The 14708-nt window shown below is 38.8% G+C and overlaps 2 protein-coding genes and 1 pseudogene across 4 annotated transcripts in view; 2 read left to right on the forward strand and 1 right to left on the reverse strand.

The window, feature by feature from the left end:
* Positions 1-14708, reverse strand: part of LOC121517434 (6-phosphofructo-2-kinase/fructose-2,6-bisphosphatase 1-like) — a 45809-nt gene that overhangs the window by 25404 nt on the left and 5697 nt on the right. The gene's annotated exons all lie outside the window — the stretch shown is intronic.
* On the forward strand, positions 298-7138 carry LOC121517432 (UDP-glucuronosyltransferase 2B33-like). Of its 2 annotated transcripts, XM_041799182.1 has the most exons (3): positions 298-514; positions 1935-3402; positions 7015-7138. In XM_041799182.1, coding segments are annotated over exons 1-3 (1485 nt in total). In that variant the 5' UTR covers positions 298-498; the 3' UTR covers positions 7016-7138. The 2 variants fall into 2 exon arrangements, with proteins under 2 accessions (XP_041655116.1, XP_041655115.1); XM_041799181.1 differs by lacking the exon at positions 7015-7138 and having other exon boundaries at positions 1935-3780.
* LOC121517433 lies at positions 7910-13842 on the forward strand (annotated as a pseudogene).

The raw sequence follows: 14708 nt of genomic DNA on the forward strand, positions 1-14708 counted from the left end.
ATTCTTAAAGCCCAGGTTGTCCTGAAAAAAAAAGATGTATAGAGCTAGACTGTGCACCACAGGGTTGATGTTTTACAAGCTTTTTAAGACAAAAAGTCTTGACGAGACATGATGGAGGAAAAAAATAGCTGTGAGCTCTAAGGGTTATTATCTGTGAAACTTTTGGTTTCCGGATGTTTGATAAAATGATATCCAGATGATGTTTGGGCGGAGTTACAAGAATAACAGAAAAAAAGACTGGGAGGAGGGTTTCAGGGGCTGGCCTGTGCTTGCAAACATTTCCAGGCAGCAGACTGGAGGAGTTCACTGGGGATCATGTAGGGTTATACATTCACCTGAATTCAAACTGCTGTTTGATAACATCAGACACTGGATACTTTTGAATCAGAAGGCAAAGCAACAGAGTGTGAGGAGGAGCGAGCTGCTTTGCCAATGAACAGTTCAGAAAAAAAAAAACTACTTTACGGATAATGTTGTTTCTTCCTTAACAGTGTTCAGATGTATTTCAACACCAGTAAGTAAACAGACCTACAGATTGTGCTTTTTGCTTGATTATGCAAGACTTTGCATGTTTATCAAAAGATTTTAGCTCAAATGTCAGCCCCTCTGCTGCCTGTAATGCATAACACTGTAGTTTTGTTACACCCTGTCTGCCGTGTTTCATTCTGCTGTGGTTGTGCCCTCAAGCATGGATAGAGACGTTACAATTTGCCTAAGCAGAAGAGTTTTCAGAACAGAGAGACCACACTTTCAATTCTTGACATTAAAATGTTCAAACTGCACCTACTCCTTCTGATTCAGTCTGATTTTAATCTTTTATTGTTGTTGTTTTGTGCACATTGCACAGTCTTTATGTCAAGACTACATGCAAATGAAGAACAGAACTAATGCAGGACCTTTTCATGGATTAAATGTGCAAGGACACCGACTTGGTTAACTGGTGATGAACATTGACAGTATCTAGAAAAGAAACGTATGACAGGAACTGGGTCTGTGTACAAAGTGCAAATGTAGTGGATGGATAGAGGTGGGAAAGACAAGGCAAACCAGAAAAATGGGTTATAGTGATATTGAGAAATACTTTGGAAAGAACACAATGGTTTGAAAAGGACCCGAGGCATTTGCAGGGTATAAAATACCACACATGGCCTTTATCAGGAATGTTATTAAGCACAGTGAGCCAGCCAGGCTTTAAACAGATCCTAAGAAAACAGAAGTCCTGGTTGTTAACCACAAATAATAACTAAATAATAACTAAAGACAGATACGGTTACCCACTTTCTATTGAGCATTTCTTTTCTGGGAGGATAGGGGAGCCAGATTTATAGCAGTTTTAGCTTTTCTGTTGTTTACTTAGTGGCAAAAGAATAACAAAGGGGACAAAGTGGTGCTATGGGGCGCATCGATGGTCGAGTGGTTTAAGGCACACCCCATGTATGCAGGCGGCCCAGGTTCAAATCTGGCCTGTGGCCCTTGGCCGCATGTCTCTCCCGCCAGACAGAGAGACACACTGCCTAGCGGAGCCAAAGTTGTGCACATTTGAATTGAATCATTTATCGGTGATTTGTAAAATAAAATGCTGATACAGATAGCTGGCCAGGTTGATGGTCAGTTGAATGCATAAACAAACAATAACTGATATGAAATTTTGCAAAGCTACTGGCGTTTTTGGTCCTTTTGCATTAGCTGTATCTTTCAGTACTAAAGTCTGCCACCAGATCAAAATGGGAGTAGGAAACACTGCGAAACAAACTATTCTAGTCCTTTTTTTTCAACAATGTTCTTGCACATATTTCATATTGGATTGTCAGTTGCCTATAAAATCGCCAAATGACTCCACTGCAACAAATAACCGATGACTACTCACAAATGTGATGATGAATTATCTGTGGTACTGCATGAACTGAAGCCAAATTTCTGTTTCTCTTTTGCAGTGATGAAGACAAATCCAGCCCTGATGTTCATCCTGCTGTTTTCTGCATCTCTGACCTTCAGCTGTGATGGTGGCAAAATCTTAGTCTACCCCATAGATGGTAGCCACTGGCTCAACATGAAAATCCTAGTGGAGGCGCTTCATTCACGGGGCCATGAAATCACAGTAATCCGTTCCTCCACCAGCTGGTACGTTGCTGAATCTTCACCCTATTACAGGTCCATCACCATCCCCCAGGAACAGACTCAAAACATAGAGAGCCAAAGCCACATGTCCTCCTTCCTGCAGAGATCATTAGACATCCGTCGGAGAGGGGGAACATTTTGGGCATTTGTGGATTTCTATAAGAACATTTTTAAATTAATTGGAGATAACCAGATAAGTGTTGCCCAACAAGTCGTCAACATCTTTGAGAATAAGACGCTAATCAAGGAGCTGAATGAAACAGGATATGACGTCTGTCTGATGGACCCTGTATTTCCAGGTGGAGTGCTGGTGGCACATTATCTCAATCTCCCCATGGTTTTCAATGTACGCTGGATTTTTGATGGAGATGCACACTTTACTGCTGCTCCTTCTCCTCCTTCCTATGTTCCCCAGTTGTTCAGCCACTCCACAGACAAGATGAACTTTTTCCAACGACTCAATAATATTGTCCGTCATGGCATGCTAGTTTACATGTTCCACTTCGTCACAAATCCACCCTACCAGGCTGTGTGTGATCGTTATTTTGGACCAGGCCATAGCTCCCGTTCCCTCATGCAGAATGGTGATATTTGGCTGATGAGGATTGACTTTACATTTGAGTTCCCTCGCCCCACGATGCCTAATATCGTCTACATCGGCGGGTTCCAGGTTAAGCCCTCAAAGCCTCTCCCAGCTGATTTAGAGGAGTTTGTGCAGAGTTCTGGTGAACACGGGGTGGTCTTCATGACTCTTGGGACCCTGTTAGGTGACATAGGCCCAGAGTTATCTGAAATCATTGCCTCAGCTTTTGCCAACCTCCCTCAGAAGGTTATATGGAGACACACTGGAAAAAGGCCTGCCACTTTAGGAAACAACACCCTGCTGATGAAATGGCTTCCTCAAAACGATCTTCTTGGTCACCCTAAAACCAAGTTGTTCATCACACACGGAGGCACCAATGGACTTTACGAAGCCATCTACCACGGTGTCCCAGTCCTGGGTATTCCTCTGATCTTCGACCAGTTCGATAACCTTTTGCGTATAGAGACCAAGGGAGCGGGTGAGATGGTTGAAGCAACATCCATGGATGTTGAGTCTCTGACGAATGCTCTGAAGAATATTCTGGACCCAGAAAAGCCTTACAAACAGAACATGCTCAAACTGTCGCAGCTCCATCGCGACAAACCAATAAAACCACTAGACAGTGCCGTTTACTGGACAGAGTACGTCATGAGGCACAAGGGGGCAGCACATCTACGCACTGACTCCTACAAGCTGCCGTGGTACGTCTACCACAGTCTGGATGTGATGGCATTCTTTGTAGTTTGTGGTTTGCTAATTGTCACATTCATTTGTATTTCCTGTAAATGTCTTATTGGATGTTTGTTCAAGTCAAAGAAGTCCACATTAAAGTCTAAGAAAGATTAGTTAACATGTAGATAAATCAAGTTAGAGACTGTTGAGATCAACTAGAAAGCACTGAACAATGAACAGATCATCTAAATTGATGGAGTGGGAATGTGCTGGAAAAAAAAAATCATTTAGAAATGGCAGAACTAGAAGAGCTTTCCTTTATACCAAATTGTGTTTATGTGCAATTTAACTTTACTGCAAGAATAATTTGACGGTGTTTCTTCATTACAATAACAGTATTTTCTCAACTCAATGCAGTTGTGTCCTCTTTTTAATTGTGAATTATGATTTTGTATGCTAAAATGGCAGCAGATGAATTTTAAAAACAAAGCAAGAAGATGATCGGCAAGAATTACTGAAGTACAAATCATCCACAACTTACTCTATAACAGAAGGCGGGGTATAGGGATCACACAGAGTCACTCTTCTAAAGATTAAAAATAACATAAATTTACAGATATTGTGGCATTTCAGATTTCACAAATACTATTCAAAGACAAAAAAAATCTACCAAAAATATTCAAAAAATGTTCAATTGAAGGGAAGGTGTTTATAATTCAAAGGGGAAATGTAACTTCAAACTGTGACTGTGCAAACATGAAAAGGGTTTGTATTTCTGTTTGGGAGGTGAAACTATTTGATATTCTGAATGTGCACCTAAAGGAATTTCGAACCACAGACCAGTTCAAAAAGCATTACAAACAGATGATTTTCAGAGATACAGGAATGAAAAAGATGTTTGACTATCGCCAGTGTTTACAGCTTAAAAATGAACTAATCAGTAAATATTTTAAATAAATATTGTATGTAGTGATTCTCTTTTTTATTAATTAATTAATTAATAAATATGACTTTATTTATATACAGTAATGTGCAGAAGGCATGTTTGTGCCAAAATTAAGGCTGAAGTAAAGGGTAGATATAGCAAGTAATTCACCTTAGGGCACCAAAGGACAGGAAGGAGAATTGACACAACCCAGGTCATGCTCTGGATGTCTATGTCTTAGTGCTGCCAACAATTTTTGATTAGTTTTGAATAATTAATGACTCTTGTTATAAAGTGGAATTAAAAGATTTATACTGATTAATCGTACTCTGATGCCAACACACGGTTGGCTAAAGTGACTTTGTAACTTGGATTGTAACACATGTAAGCCTAAAACATACCAGTGCCGGACTGGCATTTAAAAAGAAAAAGATGGCGCTAAAAAAATGTTTTCTGTGCCCTCAAACTTCCTCAGAGCTGCTGAGATTGACAAAACAGCTGTTCTCTTGGGGAAACACTCCACCAGCTGTGGATGTAGGCCACCGGTGTCTGGCCACCACTGGTGTGGGTTTGCTCATAGAAAATAATGTGGGCAACCATTTTAATGCGTGTCAGACAGGGCTGGTGTGTTAAAACTTATGCTCATGACTGGACATAAATGTACAGTATATGTGGATTAAAAATACAATTTGTGAATAAATTACATTTTGTAGTAGAATAATGTTTATTTGTAATACGTAAAATTTGCTGAAATACATTTTAAAAATAATGATCTTACAGATCTAAATTAATAAGGTAGAGCAATAAGTAACTCTTTCTTATTTATGGTTGGATTTATGGTTTATATAAGAATGCATCGCTAACCTTTGTAATTATTTTCTACATCTTCAGATTCTTCATCACTTCTGCTTTCTGTGCACACACAGAAAACACTTAAGAGGCAGCAAATCTCACTCACACCACAGACTAGGCAAAATCATTTTAAATAACGCCTTATAATTCTATCTTCTGCACAACTTCAACAACAACAACCAACCAGATGTTTAAGTAATATTTGTTTTAGAGCTGGGAGTGTGCAGGTCTTCTAGGTTCAAATACCACAGATCAAATCTGGTACAGTATCTCATCCCGTTTGAGTTTACTTTGGCATCACAAGACTAGTTATTTTAATATATCAATACTGAGGATATCCTTTGTATCCTAATGGGGGAAGAGAACTGAGCTGGACCGGTCTGTTACTGCGTGGGGAAATTTTAACGGGAAGATGTTAACCATTGGCTGGAGTGAAGCTGCTTAGTCATGTCGGTTAAAGTACTGCAGATTCAAAACTCATCAATTTACAGAGTCCACAGATCAGCTCGGTTCTCACTGACAAGGTAAGGTTTCATAACAGCATTGTACAATTTCAAATATTGAGGAATATTTTCCACTTCCTGATATTACATAGATAAACTTTTGTAAAAAAAAAAAAAAAAGAAAAAAACACTACTCATTTGGTGGGCTGTGCAACACATTAACTTTTAAGATATAGTGACAAATATTTTCTTAATCTTAATGAAGAAAAGGATGAGAAAATATTATTTAGCAACATAGTTTATGTTGGCATGGATTAAAAAAAAATCAAAACCAAGCCTAATGCTTTTAAAAGGTTGTTCATAGTAAGGACAACCTATCTGATAAGTTTGGTTGAAATAGGAATGACAATTTAATCATCTTTTAAATTCAGGGACATTTGTATTATTAGTAAAAAATGTATTGATACCTCTTTAATATCACAACAACAAACACAGGCAGCCAATACTGAGAAATTTCTGTAGTCTAAATATCAAAAATTGTTGCTAACGTGTGTGTCTACATTGCACACATACGTTAGCAACATTCTGAAAAGTGTCTGTCAGAGAATACAGTCCACTGGTTAAGTCTGACTTTTTTTAAGTTACGACTGCTGCCAGACATAACTCAGACAGAGCTTAGGTCCAGCTGCTGCACAGAGTAGCACTTTAAATCGGGAAGGCGGGAATAACGCTGTGCCCAGGTGGACAACCAGCTGGGGCTCTCGGCCCCTGCTGAGCTTAAGGGTTCAGTCAGTTGAGCGGACTAGTTTGTTTCTCGTTGCTATTTCATATCTATGGCCTATCCCGTTTACTGGAGTACTGAACTATGTTTACATTCTCTACGGATGTTATGGGATGTAATAGCTATTCCATTCATCAGTCAAGCGTGCAGGCATTGCAAGGGAAATGAAATTTCGCCATTTTAAAACTTTCTATTTGATCGCGAAATGCATGAAACACTAAATAAGAGGTTTTACTCATTTTTGTCATCGGCACGTGACCATGTTATAAGCAGGTTAGTGCTTCAAGAAGTGTCCAATTATCAGGGATTAATGGACATTGCAGAGGCAACCATCCTCTTTCAGGCCTCCACGTCATCCATTGATCCCTGATAATCGGACACTTCATTAGGCATCAGTCCTTACCTAACTGGCACTGCAGTGTGATTTTTGGTTACTAGGGGTTTGATGTAGGGTTGTTTTGATTCCAATACTAATATTAGAAGTAAGTCCGATACTGCGTGAAATGCAGGAATTGGTATCGGTGAGTACACAAGTTTATGCACCGACCTGATATCAATGGTTTAGCTTTATATTTTGCTTCATATTGTCATGCTAAATGTTACCACTATAAACCGAAAATCTGTTTTTCTTTGTTGCCAGAAAGCTCTGCATGGGATACCGCTTTCAGAGCAGCGAAGAAGAAGCAAAGGACCCACTGCAGCAGCAAAGGATGGTGGCTGACAGGTTTTCTCTAAATGTAGTCATTAAAATGCCTTCCAGACCAGTTCTGTCGCACATGACAAGAAGCAGCAGTTTATCAAAAGATAAAAAACTTTTGAACCATAAATCACTGCCCCTTTCTTGTTTGTCCTCTTGCAGCTAGCCGTTATGCCTTCCTGTTGATGCTATTGATGCCTTTGAATCCCTTGCAGTAGCATTTTCAGCGAGCCTGGAACTTGTGTGACTTTTGGGGACTTTAATGATTAAATCCACACTAGTAAACCTGATATTAAACCTCTTTTTATCCATTTTAATCTAATCACAATCATTAATTACTGCTAGCTTGAATGCTAACTCAAATGCTAACCGCCATATTATTTGCCCTTTGTGAGGGTCTGTCAGGCAATAGCAGGCTGTTCCATAATCATGTCATGCTGCCCGAATAGAGCATAATAGAGAGAGAGAAAGAGAGCCTGTGATGCAGTACCTCTATTATTGTTATTTTAATATTTAGCAGTAAAACTCAAAAACCCGCAGAAAAACAACTTTTGGGTCACAAAGATGCTGTACATTATGATTCTATTTGTTGAGCCATGTTCTGTGTCAAATAAAGGTCTTGGATCGGATCAATACTCGGTATCGGCTGATACCCAACACCTTGGTATCAGAATCATATTGGGAAGGAAAAAATAGTATCAGAACATCCCAAGTTTCATGAAATACTATTCAGATAATGTTTGGGCAGAGTTACAAGACTGTAACAGAAAAAAAAACTGGGGGGAGAGGTTTAGGAGGCGGCCCCTGCTTGCCCTTGATCACAAACAGGATAGGGGAGTTCATTTAGGATCATGCAGGATTATACATTCACCTGAATTTGATAACGCTGGGCACTGGGTTCTTTTTAGCCTGAGGGAGAAGACAGTCTGAGGTGAGAGCTGCTTTACCAACAAACGGTGCATCACTGCTTATATTTGGAGCTTTTTGCTGTTTCTTCTTTAACAGTGTTCAGAAGTTTTTCAGCACAAGTAAGTGAACAGACCAACAGAGTGCTTTCTGTTTTATTAGTCTTGGCATGTTTGTCCGAGGATTTTTATCTTAAATGTCAGTTGATCTGCTGCCTGTAATGTATAACTCTGTGATTTTGCTACATCCTGTCAGCTGTGTTTCTTTCTGCTGTGTGATTGCGCCCTAAATCACAGGAAAAAGGTGTGGTTATAATACACCAGGCAGAAGAAAACATGTTGTGAAGAAAGAAAATGAACTAATGTGTGATTGGTTTTGTGGGTTAAGAGTGCAAGGACTTGGTAAACTGAACATTCACAGTACTTGGGGAGAAAAAAAACTTCATGAAATAAACAGACAGTATACAAAGAGCATATGGATCAGATGGATAGATGTGGGGTAAACAACAAAATACTACAAAATAAACACATACTTACAGTGGTGTTAAAAAATACTTTTGAAAGGAGACAGTGGACTGATGATGAACTGAAACATTAGCATGAACTTGATCAGACATGTTGACAAGCAAGTCAGGTTTTAAACACATTCTAACAAACCCAAACTCCTGGCTGTTTGCCAGAATCTTACACAATAGTAGAACTTTCTATTCTGCAACTTTTGCTCCCAGGTGATGGTGTAAACTAAAATAGATCTATTACAGCTTTGGATGTTTTGCTGTTTACTTGGTGGCAAAAGAAGAAGCTTAACCAAACAAAAAGACGCATATAAACATAGAAACTAGGGTCGACCAATTTCAGTATTTCAGGACTGATAATGATACAGATGAAACTTTAGACTGATTACCAAACTCTGGGATTGTTATGCATTTATTATGTCAAAAGAAATGTTCTTAAAGTGGCAAAAGTAAAATAGCGTGATCAAAAAATGTTGCAAAATGTACAATTAAGAACATGCAAGACTTGGCATGTTTGTCCAAGGATTTTCATCTTAAATGTCAGTCGATCTGCTGCCTGCAATGCACAATGCTGCTCATTCTGCTGTGTGATTGTGCTCTAAATACCAGGAAAAGGTGTGGTTATAATACACCAGGCAGAAGAAAACATATGAAGAAAGAAAATGAACTAATGTGTGAAACATTAGACTGAGTACCAAACTCTGGGATTGTTATGCATTTATTATGTTGTATTAAATGTTCTTAAAGTGGCAAAAATAAAATAGCATGATCAAAAAATGTTGCAAAATGTACAATTAAGAACAAAGTCTGTTGACACGAGAATTAGCACATAGCAACCCAGAAGCGTCTGAGTACTGGACCCTTGAACAGTGAGAAGTTGGTTTGCAGAATGTGGCTAATGTTAGCACTGCTAGCACTGCCGGCCATCGAACTTTTTTGCAGGTTAAAGTCCACATTCCTGTGCTGCTTTGGTTATATAAGCTGACACAGCCTCTGGACAACTTTATTCCTATGTGCTAGATCAAACTGGTGTTGAACCATGCTGTTCCAACAAGATGCACTGATGATAAAGCAACAGTGGTTGTTTGTATCAGATTTAATGGCAACATGGCAGCAAGGCAGTGATGTGCAGAACATTTACAGTGGCTACAAGTGACAGACAACTGCTTTACAGTTTAGATGGAGCATTTGACCTGGATTATGGGCATAAATCGATTTAAGAAATGTTAATAGTATGTTTAACAGACTTGTAATTCTGGTGCCGAGTACAAAGGTGTCCGTATTGAACAATTTAGCCTGCTAACTGCGCAAATGTCTATTATATTCATCAGTTCAGTCAGGAACACTCTCATCAAACATTTAACCATTTTATTGCAAAATGGTTCTACTACAGTTTTACATGGCAGAGAAGGCTCTACTCATAAGATGCTCCCTGGGTTAGTCAAGCAGCATGTTTTGACTTTCCAGAGAGCACATAGCTCGAAATCTCCATATGGATAAATACATTTATGACAATGCACACTGAATGAAATAAATTAGTTCAAAAGCAATAAATCCTTAGTAGCAGGGGTGTAACAGTATGGAAAAATTTCAGTTTGGTACATACCTCGGTTTGGAGTCATGAGTCACGGTTCGGTACGTTTTCGGTAATACAGTAATAAAAGTGAATAAATGACAGAATTTATTCATTTATTTATTTTTTATTAAATTATATTAAAATAAATAGGCTAAATACATTACATTTAAATTAGTAATAATGCTGCAACCTTCTTCCAAAAGTTTTCCAGGGAGCACATAGCTAGAAACCTCCATATGAATAAATACATTTATGACAATGCACACTGAATGAAATAAAACTAGCTCAAAAGCAATAAATCCATAGCAGCATAAATCTAAATATGATGGTTTTATAAGTTTTATGCTATAAAGGAGGAGGCTGGGGTGGGGGAAGTTAAGCATTTCCAGCAGCAGCAGCATGGTACATCAACATTAATGCAAGCAGGGATCGGTGGAAAGTATGTCATATTTAAATACACAGCTGTGTTTAGAGAAAGGGGTGTAATTGGTTGTGGGAGCTGGGAGGCAATATTTAGGATTAGCTGGCCATCATCTAATCATGGTTGGGTGTATGACTGCTGTGTCCTGCATGAACTAATGCTAGGCTTCATTTGATTTCAAATTCAAAATAACAATTTCAAGTTTATGAATGAGCATTTTACATCTACAATAACTTCAAAAATTTGAATGATCTTATTAATGCAGTTAGAAGAGAGAAAGCACTTTGACTAGAAAATAAATAAAGTATAATTAGTTCTTATTGACTATGATAGGACCAAAAAGTAGGATGTAGGGATGATGCAGGGTTTTTGGACAATATCCAATATGCTGCCGTTCACAGATTAGTTTTAGAGGATACAGATATTGACACCTGCATTCAAATATGTATATCAGACCTTAAACTTCAGTCTGTTGAACACATTTCAGTGATTAAGGCTGAACAAAGAAACAGGCTTAAGTACTTAAAACACACTCTAAAGTTTAAAGACTGAGGACGAATAGAGAAAAAGACCTAGATCTGTTGGTCAAGCCTTGAACCTTACAAGCTTATTAGTAAATGACAAAACTTTACAATCAGTGTATGTTGATAATCACAGCCAAAATATCATTTATAAATATCGTTAGAAATTTTTACCTGCCGATACTTTTAATTGCTGTTTAAGGCCATTATCTGCCGATACAGATAACAAGCTGATAATATCGTGCACCCATACCAAAAAGATTTGAGTTTTCATCAGCTAAACTAGAAAAGGACTAAACTGTGACTGATTTGAAGACAAACACTAAATAACTGCCACATTTGCATTGCATAGCATGGGAAAAAATATTAATCAACTTGGTTCTGTTCCTCTTTTGCAGTGATGGGGGCAAATCCAGCCCTGATGTTCATCCTGCTGTTTTCAGCGGCTCTGACCTTCAGCTGTGATGGTGGCAAAATCTTAGTCTACCCCATAGATGGTAGCCACTGGCTCAACATGAAAATCCTAGTGGAGGCACTTCATTCACGGGGCCATGAAATCACAGTAATCCGTTCCTCCACCAGCTGGTACATTGCTGAATCTTCACCCTATTACAGGTCCATCACCATCCCCCAGGAACAGATTCAAAACATAGAGAGCCAAAGCCACATGTCCTCCTTCCTGCAGAGATCATTAGACATCCGTCGGAGAGGGGGAACATTTTGGGCATTGTTGGAATTCTATAAGAATCTTTTTGACTTACTTGGGGAAAACCATTTAGGTACTGCCCAAGTGGCTGTCAGCATCTTTGAGAATAAGACGCTAATCAAGGAGCTAAAGGAAACTGGATATGAAGTCTGTCTGACCGACCCTGTATTTCCAGGTGGAGTGCTGGTGGCACATTATCTCAATCTCCCCATGGTTTTCAATGTATTTTCGATGGAGATGGACACTATGCCATTGCTCCTTGTCCTCTCTCCTATGTTCCCCAGTTGTTCAGCCACTCCACAGACAAGATGGACTTTTTCCAGCGACTCAGTAACGTTGTCTATCATGGCATGCTAGTTTACATGCACCACGTCTCAAATCCACCCTACCAGGCTGTGTGTGATCGATATTTTGAACCAGGTGTTACCCCTCTTTCCCTCATACAAGGTGCTGATATTTGGCTGTTTAGGACTGACTTTACATTTGAGTTCCCTCGTCCCACGATGCCTAATATCGTCTACATCGGAGGGTTCCAGGGTAAGCCCTCAAAGCCTCTCCCAGCTGATTTAGAGGAGTTTGTGCAGAGTTCTGGTGAACACGGGGTGGTCCTCATGACTCTTGGGACCCTGTTAGGCGACATAGGCCCAGAGTTATCTGAAATCATTGCCTCAGCTTTTGCCAACCTCCCTCAGAAGGTTATATGGAGACACACTGGAAAAAGGCCTGCCACTTTAGGAAACAACACCCTGCTGATGAAATGGCTTCCTCAAAACGATCTTCTTGGTCACCCTAAAACCAAGTTGTTCATCACACACGGAGGCACCAATGGACTTTACGAAGCCATCTACCACGGTGTCCCAGTCCTGGGTATTCCTCTGATCTTCGACCAGTCTGATAACCTTTTGCGCATGCAGGCCCGGGGAGGAGCAGAGATGGTTGATGTGACAACCATGGATGTTGAGTCTCTGACAAATGCTCTGAAGAACATTCTGGACCCAGAAAAGCCTTACAAACAAAATATGGTCAAACTGTCGCAGCTCCATCATGACAAACCAATAAAACCACTAGACAGTGCCATTTACTGGACAGAGTACGTCATGAGGCACAAGGGGGCAGCACATCTACGCACTGAGTCCTACAAGCTGCCGTGGTACGTCTACCACAGTCTGGATGTGATGGCATTCTTTGCAGTTTGTGGTTTGCTACTCAGCACATTCATCTGTATTTCCTGTAGATGTTTTATTGGATGTTTGTTTAAGTCAAAGAAGTCCACATTAAAGTCTAAGAAAGAATAGACCGTAAAGATAAATCAGAAAGCAATGAACAACAAACACATTAGAGAAACTGGTTAATTATTTGAATGTGCTGGGAATGAAAAAGAAGAAACTATAAGAGCTTTTCTTTCTACCAGATTATATTTTGATTTGTGCAAATCAGCTTTTCTGCAGGACCCAGTTGATGATCTTTGGACATTAAACTAACAGTATTCTTTCTGTCCAGTGCTGTATTTTCTTCTTTTTCATTGTGAATTATGTTTTTATTTTGGTATGATGCAATAGCAGGAGCTGAATTTTAAAAATAAAGGTGACAGGTTTTAACCCATTTAGACCTAAAAGCACCAAAGAAAGCTCCCTAAAACCTACATATTATTGAAAACAACCTCTTAAAACCTGAGGGTTTTCTACAGAATTTTAACATTTTCTAAAATCAACAAACAGCACAAAAGGAAAAATGAAAACAATTAAATTTCTTCATAGTTGTTAGAAATATGAGATAAACTATTAAAATCTAAAAGGTTGAGTTAAAAAGTTCAAGTTGTTATCGTTATATTGACTTGGGATTTCTGTAAAAATATATTTACATAAGTTTCTGACGTCAGAGCAAAGCACAGAGTGTATAAGGTTTTGTTTTTAAACATCAACAATGAAACTACCAATAATCAATGTGAGATCTCTCGCCATCACCATCAGGTCTGAATGGGTTTATGTTTCTAAGGATCAATTATTTGTTCATTTTATAAATGATTGCAAATAAAAGATAAATTTCACACTATTTTCTTGCAAGATGTGTACTTGTGTTTAACTTTTTGCTCTAGTTGATGTAGCAGCCTTAATCTGAAAGAAGCATACAGTCTTACACCTGATGAGCATGCTGGCAGTGTTTTAAAGCATGAAGTAGGCTTGATGTCTATGTAGCTGTCAACACAAATCTCTGTTTTAGTTTTTCATTAAAAAGTCAAAATATGCCCATCGGACTACTCAAAGAGGCATCAGAGAGTACTCTGACTTCTGTTGGTCAAAATCTATAGAGCTGTAAAGTTTTTTAGACATACAACCACCTTACGCTTGATAATCTGGCAGCAAGGTCAGCTGAAAGAAAACCCTTATCAACAAGCTGAAAGGAGCATACTGCCATCTACAACAGTGGAAGCAGACACTGTATGCTCCCATCTATAAATCATTCTCCAAATGTGCATGTATACTGGGAGACAGGCTGTAGTCTATTTTAATGGCCAAATTTGGTTAAAAGTCACGTGTAAATAGGATGACATTTTAGACGGTAAAACTGGTGTTTGCTAGTATTGGCGTTTAATTATTTTGTGCTTCATTTGCAAATGAGCCCTTGCTAGGGTTGGGTATTGTCTGGGGTTTTTCTGCTTCATCAACACTTTTACAACAGCACCGGTACATAAACAGTGCCTGAATCAATACTATCAGGAGGGTAAAATGATAACAGCCAATAGCACTTAGAATACTTTTACAATTGCAAAGGCAACTTTATGTTTCAAATTGAGCGATATATTGAACATTAACCACGATCAAGTTCTTAAAATTAAATGATAAAACTTTACCCAACTGTGATAAACTGTATTTTACCAACAACTCCGACCTCTACTCCTAACAATATTTTCTAATGACTTATTTTTGAGGGTCTTTTAAAGCGTTGAAGTCCTAGAATTTGAAAATTTCACCTGACAATTTTCATCTACTCAT

This window comes from Cheilinus undulatus, linkage group 11 (assembly GCF_018320785.1).
Source record: "Cheilinus undulatus linkage group 11, ASM1832078v1, whole genome shotgun sequence".
Lineage (NCBI taxonomy): Eukaryota > Metazoa > Chordata > Actinopteri > Labriformes > Labridae > Cheilinus > Cheilinus undulatus.